Below are 20,266 nucleotides of genomic sequence, written 5' to 3' on the forward strand. Positions count from 1 at the left end.
ACGCAGTGGTGGCAGTAGGAGGGGTGTGAGGTCACTGTCAGTATAAATCATGAGCACACAGTGGTGGCCATGGGAGGATGGCAGTGTTCACGTCACCCATAGCACCCCAAGGCTGTGGGGCTCGGTGCAGGGTGGCCGTGTGCTGTCACAAGGGCATCAGAGGGGACGGGATCCGCCTGGCCCTGTCACTGCGAGGCCGAAGGAGCAGCACCTGCAGCCCTGGCTGGAGCAGTCGGGGTAGGGGTGGCTCGGGGGCACCGCAGGGATGTGCCTGGGCACGGCGCCAGGAGGAAACCACAGACATCCTCCGGAGTGCGGGGAGCGCTGCGAGGCCACGTGGGCTGCGGTTTGTGCACCTGCAGGCTGCAGCTCCCGACTCGCCTGCAAGGAATAACGGCCCCTCGGTGACATGCCGAGAGTCAGGGATGTGTCTGAGCCTCTGGGCTGCATGTCTGCTGCCGGGACAGGGACATGTCCCAGCTCCAGCTCATTGGAAGGGACCTTCCGTGGGGCTCTCCAGGGAGGGACGGGTGAGCCAGCGCTGCTGGGATGGGGCTCTGGCCTGGGCTAAGGCCCTTTCCCAGCTGCTGCTCCCAGCAGAGCGGGGTCTGAAGCAGGGGCAGGGGCTGTTTCCTTCCCTTCCTGACACAGCCCCCACTGCAGTCTCAGCCCTGTGATTCCCATGGCACAGAGGTGGCTGGACACTCGCACCTGGGACTCTTGGATGTGCCCAGAATAAAAGATGCTCAGTGCTCCTAGTCCACACAGCATGGTTCAGGGGGTGAAAAACCTGTTTCCCCCCACAACTGGCCCTGTCTTGTGACAGCCCTCCACCACAGTGACGTGACACCAGTAGCGGAGCCATCTCTCATATATGGTCATGAATGGTGCTGGAGAACTTCATTGGAGGGCTGGGCTGTGTTGGAGGGGAGATCGCTCCCGATAATGTCTAAAAAGGTGCTGCTGCTTCGATTGGCTCCTCCTGTAGCTGGGCTGGCATCTGCAGAGATATATTGCCCTCCCGTCGTCATTGTCCCCGTGAGTCCCCAGGAGCCGTGGCAGGGAATTTAACGTAGCAGGGATGTTCTGGCAGGGCAGGAGGCTCAGGATGGGCACCGAGGGACTCCTGTCCCCTCAGATGCTGTGGCTGCTCCTCTGGGTACAGCTGTGCAGGGGTAAGTGCCGACTCCTTTGTTCCACAGCCCAGGGCCAGCAGGTACCAGTGTGGTCATTGGGATTTGCCTGGGAATGGGGTTTCTTTGCAGGTGCTACTGAGATGAGGGGCAGAAGGTGCTCAGGTCCATGGACCCTGTGCCTTTCCCTGTGCCCATCTCGGTGGGTGAGAATATCTCCTTTTCCAGGGCTCCAGTGTTCAGGGCAGCCTGTGCCTGGCTGGATTCATAGACAACCTGTCCTGGGGTACCCCTTTGGCATCCCCTCTTCCCCAGCACTGTACCTCTGGAGCTGGTGGTGGCCTAGCTGGTGATGGCAGTACCCAGAGATGCCCAGGGCACTGCGGAGCTCTAGGGTACCTCAGAGGGATTGTGTGCTGCTCACTGCCCCCTTGGTCCAGGGGACCCCTGACCCCATGAGAGCGGTTTGGACCCCACAGAGAGAAGGGGACCGGGGCATCTAGAGTAGAGAGGCATCCTTCCTGGGGAGCTTGGTCCAGTGTAGGGACTGGGCTGACACCAGGGGCGAGGAGGGGACACAGGTTGGGGGATCCTCAGAATCATCTCAGTGCTCCCTGGGGGTGGGGGTGTGTTTGGATGGTGCTGGGGCAGGCACAGGCTGGTGCTGGAAGCTGCAGGCCTGCGTACATGGAGCTGTTGAGGGGGTGCTGGGCTGGGGAGTAGCGGGTTCTCAGTGCAGCGCTGGGCAGTGTGTGTGGAAGTGTGGATGGGGGGGCAGGTGGCTGTTGCCGTGGGAGGCCTTGTGCAGTGGGATGGTGAGTGACCCAGCTGGGCTGGAACTGGACACCCACAGCCTTGTGCAGCCCGTGGGGATAGAAGGGACCCCTGCACTGCACCAGGGACAGCCTGGAGGGGAGAGGGCTCCTACCCTTTGAATCGGCCCAGGTTGGGGGTTCCCCCAGACCTGCAGTGCTGAGGTTTGGCACTCTCCTGACCCATCCCCTGCTGGTGTTTGAAGGGGCTGCAGAGGTGAGGCTGGTGAATGGCGGCAGGCGCTGTGCTGGGAGAGTGGAGGTGAAACACAATAGCAAGTGGGGGACGGTGTGTGGTGACTACTGGAGCATGAACGATGCGGCAGTGGTTTGTAAGCAGCTGGGCTGTGGGTCTGCTGTTGGAGCTCCTCAGTATGGACACTTTGGGCCAGGATCTGGCCCCATTTGGATGGATGATGTTGGCTGTAATGGCACCGAGTCTGCCCTGTCTGACTGCGAACACAAAGGATGGGGTGAAAATAACTGTGAACACATTCACGATGCTGGAGTGACATGTTCAGGTAAGTGGACAGCACGTTCTTCACCTTTGGGTCTGGGATCGGGGAAGGGACCATGGGTGTGCCCTCAGGGAGCAACAAGTGGACACCAGAGCAGGGCCCAGTGATGCTGGTCTAACTGCCAGGCTGGGACTGTCATTGCTGATGTCCCCAGTCCTTGGGGAAGGCCCAGAGGGAGCCTACCCCAAGGTGAACTGTCCTTGCCAGAGTCTCAGTCACCCTCAGTCAGTATCTTGGGCTGCAGATGAGTCCTCCATCCCTGCCCTGGGCTGTCCATTGGGCTTCATTGATCTCCACCCATTCTGCCAGTTTGCAGCCAACAATGCTGAGGGTCCCTGTGCTGGAAACACCTGGGGGCACTTGCTCAGCACTCCACGCTTTGGAGGAATGGCATGAGATGGCTGATCCTCCTGGGTCATTCCCCTTCACAGGCATGAGTACCTCAACTGAATCAAATGGGCTTTTCAGAGAGGATGAGTGCTGGGCCCTGGGGAATGGAGCAGGGTGGCCACAAAGCCCTTCACTGCCTCTGCCCACCCAGGGCTCGGCTGTGTGGACCAGCATTTGCGAGGGTTAGGAGCTTGGCAGCTGCTTGACTCTGGCTGCTTCCTCCTGCACCACTGCATGCACAGGCTGGTACTGAGACATCCCTGGGGCTGTGAATAGTCCTGTGGGGACACAGCCCCACACAGGCAGCACTGCCCCACTGCCCAAACCCTCCTGCCTGCCCATGGTTCCCCGTGCTGCCCCATGAAACAGGGTCTTTGCCAGCACTTACTGGCTCTGATCTGTGCCTGCTGTTACTGTCGGTGCCAGCGTGAGGCCAGGGCGGCAGGCAAGTCTCCTGCCTCTCTACCTGGCTGTTGGCTTGGGACCTGTGCACCTCCAGGCAGAGCGCTATGTCCCTGGCTGAGGAAAGCCCCTCCAAGCAGCCATTGGAGGGGTCTGAACAGGCACCAGGCATGATAGCAGCTGCACCATTTCTGTGCTCTGTGACATCTTCACCTAACAGGAATCTCCCAGCATGCCAGAACATCCCTGGGAGCAAGGTGCATTTCTAGCTGCATCAAAGTGATGGTCCTGCCTGGTCCCAAGCTCTGCAGGGGCTGAGCAGGCTGCAGCAGTCTTTATCATCTGGGCCAGTTCTCCTGGATCCAAACTGTGGACACTACTGCAGTGCTGGGGGGACCATGCCAGGCAGTGCAGGGCACCCTGTACAGCAGCAGTTTGTCTGAGTGGTGCCTGGTGCTGTGACAGACACATACCCTCGAGTGCTGTGATGGTGTAGAGATGGGGTGCGTGGGGGTCTGGATGTGCCTGTGTCACCAACAACCCCCCAACAACTTCCTCTGGGATGTGCAATGGGCAGTTTGGTCATGGCTTGCTTGGAGGTGATGTGGGACGTGGGCATTTAACTGCCAGAGGGCTCTGGGAACTCCAAGTTGTTATGGGTTTTTTCCAGAATTTGTCCGGCTGGTGGAAGGGAAGAGCCGCTGCTCAGGACGTGTGGAGATCCATGATGGGGACCAGTGGAAAACTGTCTGTGATTCACACTTTGGTCCCAAAGATGCTGCCGTGGTCTGCAGGGAGTTGCAGTGTGGCGTGGCCCTGCCTGTCAGTGGGCCAGCTCACTTTGGAGAAGGGGTCAGTCCCATCTGGGATGGAGAGCTGCAGTGTGTGGGCAATGAATCCCGCCTCATCTCCTGCCACAGAGGGTCTTCCAGGGAGCAGCCCTGCACCCACGCGAACAGCGCTGTTGTCACCTGCACACGTAAGGACTCGGGGACGGGTGCTGAACACTTGGGTGAGCTCCAGCCTGAGTGGGGGCAGGTTGTGCCTGTTGAGACAAGGGAAGTGGGCTATCTGTTCCCACAGGCTGGCAGAGAGGTGACCTTCCTGGGGGATCCTACACAGGGCAGGGCTGGGCTGCTGCCCAAGGACAAGGAGGGGTCATGGGGTGGGAGGGCTCAGTGGGATCATTGTGTTGTTCCACAGAGGACACAGAAAGGCCTGAAGGCAGAGGATAAGCTGGGAGGAGGGCAGGGCAGGTTGTGGTCTGGGGGAGCTGGGGGCTTTGGGGAGAAGCAGCAGTGTGTGCTTGGGGGAACCTTGGTGGGGCAGGTCTCTTCTCAGGGTGCTGGCAGGGGAGGAGCAGGTGCCCTAGGTGGGCATGGGCCAGGGGCAGGTGGCAGCTGGCTGTTGGGGTAGAAGGAGGTGCCAAAGGCTGTGGGGCCACAAATGACCCAGCAGGGCCAGAACTGCAGACCCCCAGCCTTGCAGCACCCATGAGGATAGAAGGGACCCCTGCCCTGCCCAGGGGACAGACTTGGAGGGGAGAAGGCTCCCACCGGGGCACCTCTGATGCCACCCGGGCAGGGGTTCCCCCAGACGCACACTACTGGGGCTTGGCACAGCTCTAACTGGTCCTGTGTCAGTGTTTGAAGGTGCTGTGGAGGTGAGGCTGGCAGATGGTGGCAGGCGCTGTGCTGGGAGAGTGGAGGTGAAACAACAGGGCCAGTGGGGGACGGTGTGTGGTGACTACTGGAGCATGAACGATGCGGCAGTGGTTTGTAAGCAGCTGGGCTGTGGGTCTGCTGTGGGAGCTCCTCAGTATGGACACTTTGGGCCAGGATCTGGCCCCATTTGGATGGATGATGTTGGCTGTAATGGCACCGAGTCTGCCCTGTCTGACTGCAAACATAGAGGATGGGGTGAACATGACTGTGTTCACAGTGAGGATGCTGGAGTGACATGTTCAGGTAAGGGGACAGCCTGTTCCTCTCCTTTGGGTCTGGGATCGGGGAAGGGACCATGGGTGTGCCCTCAGGGAGCAACAAGTGGACACCAGAGCAGGGCCCAGTGATGCTGACCTAATTGCCAGGCTGGGACTGTCATTGCTGATGTCCCCAGTCCTTGGGGAAGGCCCAGAGGGAGCCTACCCACTGCATGCCCAGGCTGGTACTGAGATGTCCCTGAGGCTGTGAGTAGTCCTGTGGGGATATGACCCTGTGCATGCAGTAGTGACCCACTGTCCAAGCCCTCCTGCCTGCCCATGGTTCCCCACACTGCCCCATGACATGGGGCCTTTGGCAGCAGTTACTGATCCTCATTTGTGCCTGCTGGTCTCTGAGAGTTGGCATGGGCCCAGTGGGATTATCCTCGCCTTCTGTCCGGCCATCCATCTGGGTTGTGGACACCTTCAGGCAGAGCACGGTGTCCCTGTCTGAGAACACCCTGCCCCCCAAGCAGACATCAGAGGGATCTGAACAGGCACCAGGCATGATGGCAGCTGCACCATTTCTGTTCTCTCTGACATCTTCCACCTAAAAGGAGCCTTCCAACACCCCAGGAACACCCCTGGGATCAAGGGGTGCTTCTGGTTGCATCAGGGGGATGGTCCTGCCTGGTCCCAAGCTCTGCAGGGGCTGAGCAGGCTGCAGCAGTCATTATCATCTGGGCCAGTTCTCCTGGATCAAACTGCTCACATTACGGTGGTTCTGGGGGGACCATGCCAGGCCACGCGGGGGACCTTGTGTGGGAGCACTTTGTCTAAGCAGTACCTGTGGCTGTGAGTCTGTGACAGACACATACCCTCAAGTGCTCTGATGCTGTAGAGATGGGGTGCATGGGGGTCTGGATGTGCCTGTGTCACCAACACTTCCCCAACAGCTTCCTCTGAAATGTGCAAAGGAGAGTTTGGTCATGGCTTGCTTGGAGATGATGCAGGATGTGGACATTTAACTGCCAGAGGGCTCTGGGAACTCCAAGTTGTTATGTTTTTTTCCAGGATTTGTCCGGCTGGTGGAAGGGAAGAGCCACTGCTCAGGACGTGTGGAGATCCATGATGGGGACCAGTGGAAAACTGTCTGTGATTCACATTTTAGTCCCAGCGCTGCTGATGTGGTCTGCAGGGAGTTGCAGTGTGGAGTGGCCCTGCCTGTCAGCGGGCCAGCTCACTTTGGAGAAGGGGTCAGTCCCATCTGGGATGGAGAGCTGCAGTGTGTGGGCAATGAATCCCGCCTCATCTCCTGCCGCAGAGGGTCCTCCAGGGACCAGCCCTGCACCCACGCGAACAGCGCTGTTGTCGCCTGCACACGTAAGGACTCAGGGAGGGGTGTTGTACACCAGGGCTGTGCCAGGGGTTGGGGAACAGAGCAAGGACCGTGCTGGGCCAGGTGTGAGGACAGGAGGGATGATGGGATTGTCTGCAGCATGAAAATAGTGCAGAAGGAGAAGAAAGGCATGCTGTCCCTCTGGCCTCTCCGCCAGCTACTGAGGGTACATGAGCACCAATCCACCCTCTCTCCTCCTCCTCTGTCCCCAGAATACACAGGATTCAAGCTGGTGAACGGCAGCACAGTGTGTGCAGGGAGGGTAGAGGTCCAGGTGTCAGGGACCTGGGGGACTCTCTGTGCCTCCCGCTGGGATCTCTCGGATGCCCATGTTCTCTGTCGTCAACTCAACTGTGGGTTTGCTGAGTCCATTCCTGGAGGAGAGCATTTTGGGAGAGGGACTGGCCCTGTCTGGAGAGACTCATTCCACTGTGATGGGACAGAAGCCCATCTGGGACAGTGCCCAGTGATCACCCTGGGGGCCTCACCATGTTCCCATGGGAACAACGCTGCTGTCATTTGCTCAGGTGAGTGCTGGAAAAATGCTGCATAACTCCATTTGCCCTTTGTGTGTCATGTGGCCACACAAAGCAGTGATCCCACAGCAGTGCAAGGCTGAATTTCTCCCTGGAGAAACCCTGGCTTCCCCAGGAGCCATCTGGAGGGCTTTTCCTGCTCAGAGTGACCGCTATACTTTGGGAGAGCTGAGGGCTGAATGGAGGCAGGCATCTGCCCCCAGGGCAGTGGCATAGGCCCCATCACCACCACCAGGCCTGGGCTCCTCCATTCTCCTACTGTGGGAAAAGCCCAGAGCAGGGCTGCAGGGCTGTGGTCCATCCCTCTGGCTGCAGACAACTGCATCCCATCCCCAGAGAGAGCTCTGCAGAGCCTCATCCCACCACCCAGGAAGCAGGTGCCTGGGTGCCCCCAGCAGCAGCAGATTTTGCCCTCGCTTCCCGTCAGCAAAAGGCTCAATCTTGTTGTGTTTGGGCGGAAAATCCCCCCCTCCCACTGCTCCCTGAAGGATGCCATGCTCCCTGGTGCCACCAATGGCTGTGGCATCTCTGCTCTCCCCAGGCTCAGCCAGCTTTGCATCCCTGCGGCTGGTGGGTGGAGAGAGCCGGTGCGATGGACGAGTGGAGATCTTCCAGCATGGGACATGGGGCAGAGTCCTGGATGACCAGTGGGACGTGCAGGAGGCCAGTGTGGTGTGCCGGCAGCTGCGGTGTGGAGAGGCAGGGACAGCCTACAACCCCCCAAAGCCTGAGCGAGGGACGGGTCCCGTGGGGCTGCGAGGGGTCCGGTGCACAGGGCATGAGGCCAGCCTGGCCTTCTGCAACACCTCCCTGCTCGAGAGTGCACCGGCGGCAGGGGTAGCAGAGGATGTGGGAGTCATTTGCTGGGGTGAGCGGCGCTGCACGGGCACCCCAGGTGATGGGGTGGGTGGGCAGCCGGCCCCTAACAGCAACTGGGGTTTCTACCCACTACAGGGAGCCGGAGGGTCCGGCTGGTGAATGGGACCGGGCGCTGTGCTGGGAGAGTGGAGATCTACTACCAGGGCATCTGGGGGACTGTCTGTGATGATGGCTGGGACCTGTCTGATGCCACCGTCATTTGTCACCAGCTGGGCTGTGGAGGGGCAGTGGAGGCAGCCGGCTCTGCTCAGTTCGGGGAAGGCTCCGGGCAGATCTGGCTGGATGGCGTGAACTGCTCTGGGGCCGAAGCTGCTCTCTGGGACTGCCCTGCCAGGCCCTGGGGGCAGCACGACTGCGGGCACAAAGAGGATGCCGGAGTCGTCTGCTCAGGTCTGTGCCAGGAGCTGTAGTGGGAGCCTGGCTCCCATGGAGGCCAGGACACAAGGAGAGATGGGCATGGCCAAGGCTGTCCCTGGCTGCCTCTGAGCTCCTGTCCGAGCATGTCCTGTGGATACCCATGCACGGGTACCCTCAGTCCCACTGAGGGTCCCTGGGGAGCTCAGCCATCCCCGAGGGTTTGCAGGAAGGGCAGGGGTGTCTGTCCATCAGGGGCTTCTCTCTACCTTTGGGTGCAAGGGGGACGTACTGGCCATGGCCTTACCCAGCTGTGGGCCTGGGGGGTGCAGAGGTGTCCTGGCTCCCACTGCCCCAGACCAGCCTGTTCCCCCTTGGTGCCTTTCCTCCCAGAGTTCATGGCCCTGAGGCTGGAGAACAGTGATGGCTGCTCCGGGCGCCTGCAGGTTTTCTACAACGGAACATGGGGCAGCATTTGCTCCAACTCGATGACTCTCGACACGGTGTTGCTGGCATGCAAGGAGCTGGGCTGCGGGGACGGAGGATCCCTGGAAACGCAGCTGCCTTATGGAAGGGTGTCTGGCCCTACATGGCTGGATAAGGTGCGGTGTGGGGAGAAAACCAGCTCCTTCTGGCAGTGTCCCTCTGCTCCCTGGAACCCACAGTCATGTGAAGACCCACGAGAAGAGATCCACATCACCTGCAATGGTAACTCTGAGCCACCTGGGCACCCCAGTGTCACTCTAGCTCCTGCTCCCTGTTGAGCACAGCCAAATGCGGAAAAAGAGCTTGGAGGGGCTTTTCCTTTCCATGTCAGTCCCTTCTGCTGCTGGTGGCAGAAAAGCGATCACAGCCACACACGTCCAGCAGCAGTTGCCACCCAGGTTGCCAGCAGCGCCTGGGGGAGGCAGAGGCATCTCCAGGTGAGGTCTCAGAAGAGACCAGACAGGGTTCAGAAGAGCCTTCCCTCCATAGACATGCTCCTGCTGCTCTGTTAAACTGGGACCTTTTGGGGCCGAGCAGTTGGGGTCCCCTCACAGTCCTGTGCGTGTCCCATGAATGACCAGGGTTCAGTTGCTGCTGTGATCGAGATGGCAGAGGGAGGCACAAGCAGAGGTCAGTCCTGCTCTCTTCTGCACAATCTCCCGAACCAGCCCTTTCACCACAGTGTTTCCTTCTTCAGGGAGACGCCCAGAAATGCCCTCGATCCCACTGGCCCCGTGCCCCAACTCCACGAGGTGCACAGGTAGGGAGCTGCTCCTCTGTGGATGCTTCTTGTCTGGCAGGGCTCTGCCTGCTGTCTCTGTGCCATGGGAGGTCTTTGCCTTCTCCAGACAGGGAGAAGATTCGTGCCGTGGGAGGTGAGGACACGTGCTCGGGCAGAGTGGAGGTCTGGCACCGTGGCTCTTGGGGGACGGTGTGCGACGACTCCTGGGACATGCGGGATGCTGAGGTGGCGTGCAGGCAGCTGGGCTGTGGCCCCGCGGTGTCTGCCCTGCATGAGGCTGCGTTTGGGGTGGGGACGGGCCCCATCTGGCTGGAGCAGGTGGAGTGCCGTGGGACAGAGCCGTCTCTGCAGGACTGCTGGGCCCGGCCTGGGGATGGTGGTGCTTGCCGGCATAAGGAAGATGCTGCTGTGAACTGCTCAGGTGAGTGGCAGGGATAGGACCCCTTGCTCAGGTATTGGCAGGGAGCTGGGGAAGACCTTTTGCTGCCTTGGTCCTGCCATGGCCCCTGACCTCCCAAGAGCAAGAACATTCCTGTGGAGTGCAGGAGTCTGGTGCCAAGTGGGGAGCAGCCTTGGTGGAACTGGATGTGTTCTGTCCATTGCCCAAGGGGCCCTGCAGCCCCAAGGTTATCCCTTGGGCTATCTGTGCCATCCTGCCTGCCACCCGGAGCAGAGGCACTGAGCCCTTTCCCGGCCTCTCTTTCTAGCACTATAGGAGAGGCAATTTGGGTGGGATGTGTCAGGGACATCCACAGACACACACACGGTGTGTTGGGGAGGAGGCTCCCCGGTACCCACATACCCACCCTCTCAGCCCAGCTCTCCTTTTTCTCCTCTGCAGCTACACCCAGGACAGCAGCATCCCCACCCCAAGCAGGTAACTTGTCTTCCCCCCGGGTCTGGGTATCCCCAGGGCCAGACTGTGACCCACAGCTGGGTGGAAGGGGCTCCTTGTTGGCGTGTGAAACTCCCAGGAGAAGGCACTGGTCTGGTGGTGAGGGGGCTAGGGAAGGTTGTAATTTACTCATCAGGGTAGCAGCTTCTCCATCGCTCATCCCTGGGGCCCTCCATCCCCTGCTGCCTTCTGTGATGGGGGTCAGGAATGGTGCTTTTTCCCCCTCACCCAGGCCTGCTGCTGGCCTTTCCATATTCTTGCCCACACAGATTCCCCCCAGGGCAGTCTGAGTGGCAGCGGGAGATTCTCAGTGCCCATCATCATCTGCATCATCCTGGGGGCCCTTCTCTGCCTGCTCGTGGCCCTCCTGGCTGGGCAAGCGCTAAGCACCAGGGCTGGGCGCAGAGGTTGGTCTTTCCACAGTGGTCCCAGGGGAAGATAGATATCTCCTGGAAGGGCTGCAGGGTGTCAGTGTGGGGCACAGACAGAGCTGGGGGGATGAGACTCTGTGCTGCCACCTGTCCCATGCACCATCCCATTGACTGCCTGGCCGTGGGGCACCAGCAGCAAGGGGTGGAGAGAGCCCAGAGGTGGGGGGAGGTAGCGATGGGGTGAGGAGAGAAATGTCAGAAATGGCAGAGCGGGGCTGGGAGATATGTGGGCAGAAAGGAGATGGCCAAGGCTGGCAGTGCTCTAGGTAGTGCTGGGGGTGCTCTGGGACAAGGGAGATGATGGAAGGAGTGCAGGGTAGCAGGGTCCATCCCGTGGTGTCAGGCACCCAGGCTGTCCCTTCTGCCCAGCTCTGCCCACCCCCTGGCAGGACAGGGGCCCTACTCTACACCCGTGGGACAGACAGGGGAAAGCTCCAGGTGGAGAGGAAACATGGGAGCTGCTCCAGGGTCAGACAAGGGGTGCATGACCCTGGGGCCAGAGGGGCATGAGCATTGTCTCTGATGGGATGATGCGAGGGTGACGCTGCCCCAGATAATCTCCACAGCGATGTTGCCCTCACTGGGGATGTGGCAGCTGTGCCTGGACAGTGCAGTGGGGCTGTGCTGTCGGGCCAGTCCTGGGTTGGCCCAAGGAACAGGTTTGAGGAGCGCAGTGTGATCCCATTGCCCATCTGCCTGTCCTTGTGCCAGCCCTACCTCTGTCCCCAGGCTCCAGGAGTGCTCAGGAGATGTTCCCTGAGGCTGTGTACGAGGAGATCAGTTACAGCCCAGTGTGGGAGAAGCAGGCGAGGTTTGGTCGCTCAGGTGGGTGTGGGTCCTCCCTGGACGTACATCTATCTGCAGGACCCTTTCCCCTGGCCCCAACCCAGGGCTGATTCCCTGAAGCCCCCAGCCCATTGTGATGCTGGGGCCATGTGGTCTGTGGGGACAGCATCCAGGTCCTGGCCTGGGAGGGGAGCTTTCTCCCAACCAGCTTTGCCTGTCCCGCTGGACATCCCCTCTCCTCCTGCCCCTGCACCTCATGTGACATGCGTGGAGTGAAGGAAAGGGCTGTCCTAGGGCAGCTCTGCGAGCACCTTTGAGACAGAGTTTGCCCCAGGGAGGCAGGGTGAATTCCCAGCCCTTGTCCCCATGCAGCCCCAGCTCTGTGGGTCCCCCTTCCCCAGCAGCACTGACCACGAGCCAGGTCAGTGGGGCTCACTTCATAATACCCACTGTGCATCTCTCCAGGCTCCTATTTAGAGGAGTCCCTGACCCAGCTGCAGTCCTACCCTGGGGTCAGCGAGGAGGAGGATGGTCTGGGATCAGTGCCAGGTAACAGAGGCAAGAAGGAGTTGATCTCCCTGAAGACATGTGATGGACAGAGGTGTCACTCAGTGTCACCGCTGGAGATGGGGAGGACATGGGGGTCTCCTGTGGTGCTGCCAATACCCGTGTCTCAGCCCTGTGTCCCTGCACATCTTCGCTCTGCTGTGCAGGATGTATCTTCTGACTGTCACCAGCTCCCCTCTCTTTTCAGATGTTCTTGTCCCACCCAGAGGTGACCCAGCAGATGGTTATGATGATGCCAGGGAGGTTTCTGATCCCGCGGAGGATGTTGCCCCTGGGCAGGGAGAGAGTGAAATGCCCAGGGAGCCTGAGGAGGGAGCAGAGCCCAGGGATGCACCCAGAGGTGAGAGGGAAATTTAGCACTGCTGGTTCCTGGGGTGCCATCCATGGTGCCACCCAAGTCACTGCTGTCCTGAGACCCCAGCCTCCTGGGAAGGGGGAACCTGTCCCAGGCGTTTTCCTTGGAGGGACTAGGGGTGGGAGAAGGAGCTGAATGTGGTGACGAGCAGGGAGGAAGATGATCTACAGACCCCATGGGGCGAACTGCATTGTCCTGCCTTGCTGCTTGCAGGGACCAGCTTGCACTCCTGGAGAAGTGCTGGGGTCCCTGGAGCTGAAGGAGACACGTGGCCCCTGTCCCTGGGGAGCATGGGCTATGATGATGCTGAAGAGGTGTCTCTGGCACATCCCCCTGAGGACACAATGGCTGTGACACTGGAGCTCTGTGCACAACAGTCCCCGAGCCCAAGGCCATGAGAGCCCATCCCTGCTGTGCAGCTGCGTGCAGCCAGGAGGGAGAAGAGGTCTGTGGAGCTGGGAGAGCTGCGAGCACCAGGGAACCATCTCCCTTGTCCCACGGGCAACAGAAACCGCCTGGAGTTTCCTCTATTTTTATTCCCATTTTTATGCTGTGCCTCATCTTTGTTCATAATAGAACAGCTGTGTTCAGCTTTGACCCAGAGCTGGTGCTTGCCTGCCCAAGTGTCAGGGCATCTTCCTGAGGCTGGTCAGGAGGAGCAGAGAACAAAGTCATGGAAGTGGGGAAATGGGCATGTCTCAGGGACAGCAGGCTTGGGGTCAGGCTGTGGGGCTGCGAGAGCCCATGGTCGCTGGGGAATAATCCTGCTGACAGAGACATTTCCATCCTGCTGGCCACAGGCAGTTTCTAGTCAAAATGGCTCTCTGATAGGTTCCGTGATGCACCTCAGTTTGAGCACCCATTTCCTCGCCCTAGGGTTTCCCAGCTGCTCTTTACCCCAGGCAGGGCCTGAGCCGTGCTGGTCCCACAGTGCAGAGGCCATGACAGAGCTGCCGTGCCAGGGTAAGCCCTGGGCTGTGGCCCCACAGAAGTGAGCCCTGAGTTGGCCGCAGTGCCCTGAACATCCCAGCCAGCCCCAGGGGGGAACATGGCCCATGGATTACCTCCCACCATGGTTAGGAGGCATCTCTGCTCCCCACTGCCCCAGCACAAGGTGCAGAGCTGCTTTCTGGGATACACAGGGCTGGGATTCCCTCTCCTCATGCTCTGCCAGGACCCCAGTCTCCATGGGCTGCTCCTGCTACCTTGGGCCCTCGCAGACCCTGAGCACTCTTGTCAAGGCACTGAGCTGCCTTCTTCCTGAGCAGAGGCTGTAAGGCCCCACAGCAGCCCTGGGACCCCCTCCTCCTGCTCTCCTCCAGCCCCCACCCCTGCCCTCCTGCTGCTTCACCAGGGATGTCAGTTTGGGTTTGTGTCAGGGCAGTACTTGTGTGCAGGCACAGAAGAGAGGGAAGCAACGGTGATGGGGGCACCTTTCCCCCAACACTGTTGGAGGGCTGGGGGGATGAAGAAAAGATCCCCAGGAGATGTATGCTGCAGCCAGAAGCCTTGGTCCAGTCCCTGGCCTGGAGAAGGGCTCATCTGGCAGGATCCTCACGTGGGCACATTTCCATGGCAGAGGAGATTTTGTGTCCCTCCCCTAAAAGAGGCACTGCTGGGAGCTGAGCCAGGGTCCCTCTCCCTTGGCTGTGGCTTTCGCCTGCCCCAGCGCCCATGGGCAGAGAAACTTCTTATGTAGCAGCCAGGCGGGGAGAAGGGTTTGACACCTGGGCAGGACCTGGCAACCCAAACCGCCCTCCCTGGTCCTGCTGGTGGGTCTCAAAACCCCTCCGGCACTTCCCCAAAAGGCTTCTCTGCTGCGGGCTGGAAGGTGCCTTGGCTGTCTGTGGCAGGGTTCGATGTGGGAAGTTGCTGGAGCTCAGTACTGCTGCAAGCAGCAGGATCTGGCCCTAGAGGAGAAGCGGGGAGGAGGTGGCTGTCACCAACACCCTCTCCCACTTCAGCATTGCCCCATTCCCTGCTGGGAGCTCCTCCACCCCTGTGGTGATCCTGGGGGGATATGGGAGAAGCCCAGGCACACACATCCCTCTGCCCCATACCCCAGAGCCTTCCTGCTGGCAGACCCCATGGGAGAACAGCGTTCCCAGGGTGAGACCCCCATGGTGATGGTGATGATGAGTGCCCCCATGGGCACTGCAAACACAGCATCCATCCCCTGGAAAACTCCCATGGGGGCAAGCTCCAGCCCTGCATCTCAGAGAAAGAAGGTATAAAAGTGAAGTAAAGAAGAAGGGGGGATTGTCATCTTCTGAACACAGGATGGTGGGGGCTATGGACAGTATGGACACTGACATGCAGACTCAAGGTGCTCCAAGTGGGGACTGGGGAGAGGAACCCAGCACCTGTCCTGTGACACCTCGCTGCCAGCTCTGCCCTCCCACAGGGGTAATATTTCTCCCTTACTCTGGCACCTGGCAGACATTTTCCTCTTCCTCCTGGGGGAGATGAGCCACAGGCCTGTGTGTGCTTGAGGGGGGCAGCACGCCTGAGCAGGAAGAGCCTGTTTCATGGCATCTGGGGACCTGAACAGTCTGGCATTGCAGGCTGGGTCCATTCTCTGCAGCAAAGCAAGATTGTTGCTGTACCCCAAATCTGTGGTTGTTCCTGCAGCTCCCGAGGACCTGCCTGAGGCGGGTCACAGTGAGACCCCCCCAAGCCTCAGCACTGCAACCCCCATGCTGGGCAGAGCTTGGCTGTTTAAAGCCCATAGGAGAACAGCCTTATTTCTTTGAGTTTTGGCTCACCAGGGTGCTGGGCACCCTGCAGTGAGAATCCATGTCTCATGCCCCATTTTGGTTGTGGGGGTTATTGCCAGAGGAGCAGCCAAGGCACCATCTCCTGGCCCTCACTGCCTGTGCACGGCTGTGGACAGACCTGTGACTCCCTGATCCTACCAGCACAGGGTGGACGGAGTCACCACACACCCCAGGAGCAAGAGGTGGGCACCGGCCCCACCAGTCCCACCTCTGCAGGGCTGTGCCTGACCTCAGCGGATCCAGGTTCCCTGAGCTGAGGCTCTGCTCAAGCCAGTGGCGATGGTGGAAGGAAGACTCCAGCTGAGAGTCCCACAGCCCTGCCCAGCTCACAGCCAAGCCCTTGGTGGGCAGGGCAGGCCCACAGGGCCTGGAGAGGAGCAGTGCCCAAGCTCCAGCCCACACCTGCCTGAGGCTGGGCAGTCAGGGCAAAAGCACCACCCCTGGAGATGCCAGGGATTGAACCCAGGACCTCCCACATGCGAAGCGGGCGCTCTTCCACTGAGCTACATCCCCTTGATGCCTGCTAGTAGGAGAGACGCTCTTCTCCTGTGATGTGTCTATGACAAGGGGAACAGTCTGTGCACCATCGAGAATGGCAAAGAGGAGAGAGACAGGGTCTTTGCAGAGACCCCCTCAAAGGAGAGATGCCAAGTGCTGTGGAGCAGGGAAGGAGGGATGGCTGGAGACCACCCCAAAGAAGCACTGAATGGAGAGTCCTGTCCAGGGGAAGGCTGGGGGCTTGCAGTGCAAGAGGAAGGCTCATTCTAACCTGCAGATCTGCAGCTACAGTGCACGGGCAGTGCTCTGGCAAGAGGTGAAGGAGCAAGGAGGGCCAGGGCAGGCTGGAAGAAGGCAGGCAGGCAGTCTCTGCAAAAATCTACAGGAGACAATCGTTGCTGAAGCCCGGGGTTGAACCAGGGACCTTTAGATCTTCAGTCTAACGCTCTCCCAGCTGAGCTACTTCAGCCCTGCCCCAGCAGCCCTTGTCCCAGTTCCTCTGCCAGGCCACAGGCTGACACACACATGAAGAGAGCTCCTTGGGGACATTCCCAGGGAAAAGCTGTGCCCAGTGTCGGGCAGAGGGGACCTGGCCTCTCCCTGCCTCCATGGCCAGGTAGACTCCAGGTGTGGGGTGGGTGCCAGCTTACAGTGGGAGTGCCAAGATATGTGTCGGGCCTCAGTTACAAAGGTGAGTGGTGAAGGCAAGTGGACAGGCCAGGCACAGGCAGCTGCCAAAGCTGAAGGTGGAAGAAGGGTGGGGTTGGTGGAAGACCTCTCTCATAGGGAAGAGAGGGCCCAGGGGAGGCAGAGCTTTTGCTGGTGCCTTAGGCTTTTGCTTCCTTCTTGCACGAGCAAGAGTGTTCTGTTCAACATTTGGAGACCATATTTAGGGGGAGAGAAGGCTTGAAAACCTCCAAGGATTGGAACTGCACAACCTCTCAGGGCAACCTCTTCCAGTGCGTAAGTGACCTTGTGGTTATGACCTCATGGACCTCACCTCCTGCCTGAACATTCTTTCAACTTTTGTCCCTTGCCTCTCCTTTTCCCACCATGCACCACGATGAAGAGCCTGGCTCTGTTTTCTTAACTGCCTGATAGGTACTGAAATGCTCCCATGAAGTTTCCCAAAGCCATCTCATCTCCGTACTGAACAGCGTTCCCTCAGCCTTTCCTCAGGTGGAAAGTTCTCCAGCCCCGTGCACACCCCCACACACCTGACTGTATTGGTGCCCCTTCACTGAACTTGCTCCTGTTGATCAATGTCTTTCCTGTGCTGGTGGCAGGAGGCCCCAAACTCAGTGCAGGGCTGTGCATGTGGTCTAGCAAGCAGTGAATGGAGGGGGAGAATCCCTCCCCCTCATCTCCTGGCCATGCTTCTCTTCATACAGGCAGGCTGCTCTTGGCCTTCTTGGCCACAGGGGCTCACTGCTGACTCATGTGCAGCTTGTTGCCCACCATGACCCCCAGGGCCTTTTAGGGGCACCCCAGGGGTAGGGCTTGGCATTTCTTCTCTTTGAAATCTAGAAGGGTTTTTTTGGCCCACTCTGCTGACACGCAGAACAAACTTTACAACTCGGAGAGTGAGTTATAAAGCAGGCATGTTTATTCTGGCACCGGGGTGCAAGGGGATTTCTCCTCAAAGCTTGCACGCTGTCTCAGCAAGCAGCCAGATATTTATTACACCAGGGCATACATATTCACAGGGTCACACAATACAAAATATTCATATGTATAAGTTGGGGCAGGGTTAGTTCAAAAGCTTGTGTCAGCCGTTCTAAAACGTTTATGTCATCTTGCACAGGCTCAGACCTGTCTCCGGTGGTCATTTACTTCTTCAGGGGTCTTATCTTCCTCTTCTTCTTTTGTCCTCTAGTGAACTTTAGTCATTCATGCATGCTCTCTTCTTACTTGGTGATTTCAGCAGTTTCTAACAAGTCCGAACAAGTTCTGTGGGAAGACTAGCATTGCAGTTCCCCTTATCACTCCCTTTGTCTGCCATGTCAGTCCTTGAGGAATACCAGTCCCTGATAAGCTTAACCCTTGACAGATGCCACAGGCGCCAGGCCCCGGCAAGCGAGCCTCGAAAGAGCAAACAGGGCCAACAGAATTATTAAACATTTAAGTGGTCAAAAGGCAGATGGTTATTTCCCTGTATCAATTCCCCCCTTTTCTTTCCCCTAAGCAAATTCTTCTGCTTTTTAAAAGTGGTTCATTATGTTTCATCATTATGTATTACAACAGTTGCCAAATTCATCCCTTTTAGATCCTTTCCTGCATTTCCCCTGTACCTAAAATAAGCATTTGTCCAAGGCCACTCCCAAGCACTTATTAAGTTACCGCTCAGCAGAGTCATAAGAACCCCTATCATCGTTTTTGGATGAGACGCTTCAATGGTCCCATAGGTGTCGATTTCCATTGTGGCTTAGGGGCTTTCTTCACTCTGGCGTGATGTACCCATGAGGTCTGTTCTTTCATCTTGATCGCTGTATGGGATGTCAGCAGCACCTGGAAGGAGCCCTCCCACTTCGGTTCCAGAGGTGGATCTGTAAAGGACTTCACATACACATAATCACCAGGCTTAATATCATGCACCGGTCCATCAAGACCTCGGGCTCTGGTTCCTAAGACCAGTTTCTCTATCTCCCGAAGTTGTTTTTGCAGGCTTATTACATACTCAGATAATGTTTCATCCCCAATCTGAGTTGATATTCCCGCCTGTACGATATAGGGCCTCCCGTACAATATTTCTGTTGAGGATTTCTTGGCTGGGCAAAGGAATGTGAGCAATCCAGCCGTTAGGTGGGAACGAAGCATAAGTTTACAAAACGCTGGAGCAGACAAGGACGCTGTGTCCTTGTACGCTGGGAAAAAGGAAGATAAGAAGAGCCTGACAAACAACACCTGGATGCTGAAGAATGAGATAAGTGACTGCTGGACACCTCGTGAAGAAGCTTGCTCAGCCAATAGAGAATAGGATAGTGTCGCGTGAAACGGGGTATTGTACCAATTAGAGTATTGTGTAGGGCGCGTGCCCAAGTGCATAAGGTATATATCTGTATCAAACGTGGTAGTAAGGGGACTTCACTTGATCACATTGGTCTGTGTGTGATGTCCCTCCGCAACATATTTCAAAAGGGCTCAATTCTTCTTTAGTTCTGGGCTTAGTTCTAATCTTCAGGATTCCAAAGATAATGACTGTGGCCAAGATAATCTGGCCTCCTGCCCTAGTTTTACAATCTGTAACTTAATTAAGTGATTCATCTTTTCCACTTGACCACTCGCTTGTGGTCTATATGAGGTATGTAACTGCCAATCTATTCCCAAGAGTTTACTAACTTGTTGAACAATTTTTGCAATAAAATGTGGTCCTCTATCTGAGGAAATTGTTGCAGGAATCCTGAATCTCGGTACTATTTCTTGTAGAAGTGCTTTAGTTACCTCCCTAACCTTATTGGTTCGGCAAGGGAATGCTTCTGGCCGGCCTGAAAAGGTGTCTGTTAGAACCAACAGATATCAGAACCCCCCTTTTCTTGGGAGTTCTGAGAAATCAATTTGCCACTGCTGCCCTGGATAGTTTCCTTTCCCTATTTGTCTGGGTTGGGCTTTAGGGCTTACCTTAGGATTATTTTGCAAACAAATTTCACACTGCTGTGTCGCTTGTTTAACAGTGGAGTAGAGGTTCCGGGCAACTATGCACCGATTTAAGTATTTATACAATGCCTCAGCTCCCCAGCGGGATTTTCTGTGTTCTGCTATAACTATGGCCCACAATAATGCAAATGGGATTATTATTTTGCCCTGTGGAGTCTTTGCCCACCCACCCTTCTCTATTTTTCCACCTAAGTCTTCAACTAATTTCCGATCCTCTTTGGAATACCTAGGTTCACAAGCAATTTGTATTTTACCATCTGGGACCAAAGACTGCACCTCTAATTCACCTCTCTCAGCTGCTTTATTTGGCTTCACAGTCCGCCATAGCATTGCCCAGTTCCTGAGCCATATTTCTTTTTTGATGAGCTTTGCAGTGCATGATAGCCACTTTTTTGGGCAGCTGTACTGCTTCCAGGAGCTTAAGAATTTCTTCAGCATGTTTTATATGTTTCCCTTGGGTGGATAGGAGTCCCCTTTCTTTCCATATGGCTCCATGGGTATGGACTACCCCAAAAGCATATTTGGAGTCCGTCCAGTTATTAATCTTCTTGTCTTTGGCTAGCTCCAACGCTCGGGTTAAAGCTATTATTTCTGCTTTTTGTGCTGAGGTATTCGGGGCAAGGGCTTTGGACTCTCTTACCTGATCTGCAGTGGTTACCACATACCCTGCTCTGCGGATGCCTTGTCGAACAAAGCTACTTCTGTCTGTGTACCAGGAATCTTCAGCATCT

At 57.5% G+C, this 20,266-nt stretch overlaps 1 protein-coding gene and 2 non-coding genes across 3 annotated transcripts; 1 reads left to right on the forward strand and 2 right to left on the reverse strand.

Annotated features, from left to right (window-relative positions):
* Positions 1 to 945: 945 nt before the first annotated feature.
* LOC138683023 (scavenger receptor cysteine-rich type 1 protein M130-like) lies at positions 946 to 13,601 on the forward strand. The gene is given in 19 exon segments (XM_069774543.1): positions 946 to 1,038; positions 1,637 to 1,759; positions 2,079 to 2,466; positions 3,926 to 4,234; positions 4,899 to 5,222; positions 6,251 to 6,559; positions 6,788 to 7,102; positions 7,653 to 7,979; positions 8,066 to 8,380; positions 8,738 to 9,052; positions 9,528 to 9,590; positions 9,679 to 9,993; positions 10,414 to 10,449; positions 10,737 to 10,874; positions 11,628 to 11,723; positions 12,150 to 12,233; positions 12,439 to 12,591; positions 12,820 to 13,107; positions 13,483 to 13,601. Coding segments are annotated over 19 exon segments (4,110 nt in total).
* Positions 13,602 to 15,824: 2,223 nt separating this feature from the next.
* TRNAA-CGC (transfer RNA alanine (anticodon CGC)) lies at positions 15,825 to 15,896 on the reverse strand. Its single transcript has one exon. It is a non-coding gene; the product is annotated as a tRNA-Ala (tRNA).
* Positions 15,897 to 16,277: 381 nt separating this feature from the next.
* On the reverse strand, positions 16,278 to 16,350 carry TRNAF-GAA (transfer RNA phenylalanine (anticodon GAA)). Its single transcript has one exon. It is a non-coding gene; the product is annotated as a tRNA-Phe (tRNA).
* Positions 16,351 to 20,266: the final 3,916 nt, after the last annotated feature.

Source organism: Haliaeetus albicilla, chromosome 30 (assembly GCF_947461875.1).
Source record: "Haliaeetus albicilla chromosome 30, bHalAlb1.1, whole genome shotgun sequence".
Lineage (NCBI taxonomy): Eukaryota > Metazoa > Chordata > Aves > Accipitriformes > Accipitridae > Haliaeetus > Haliaeetus albicilla.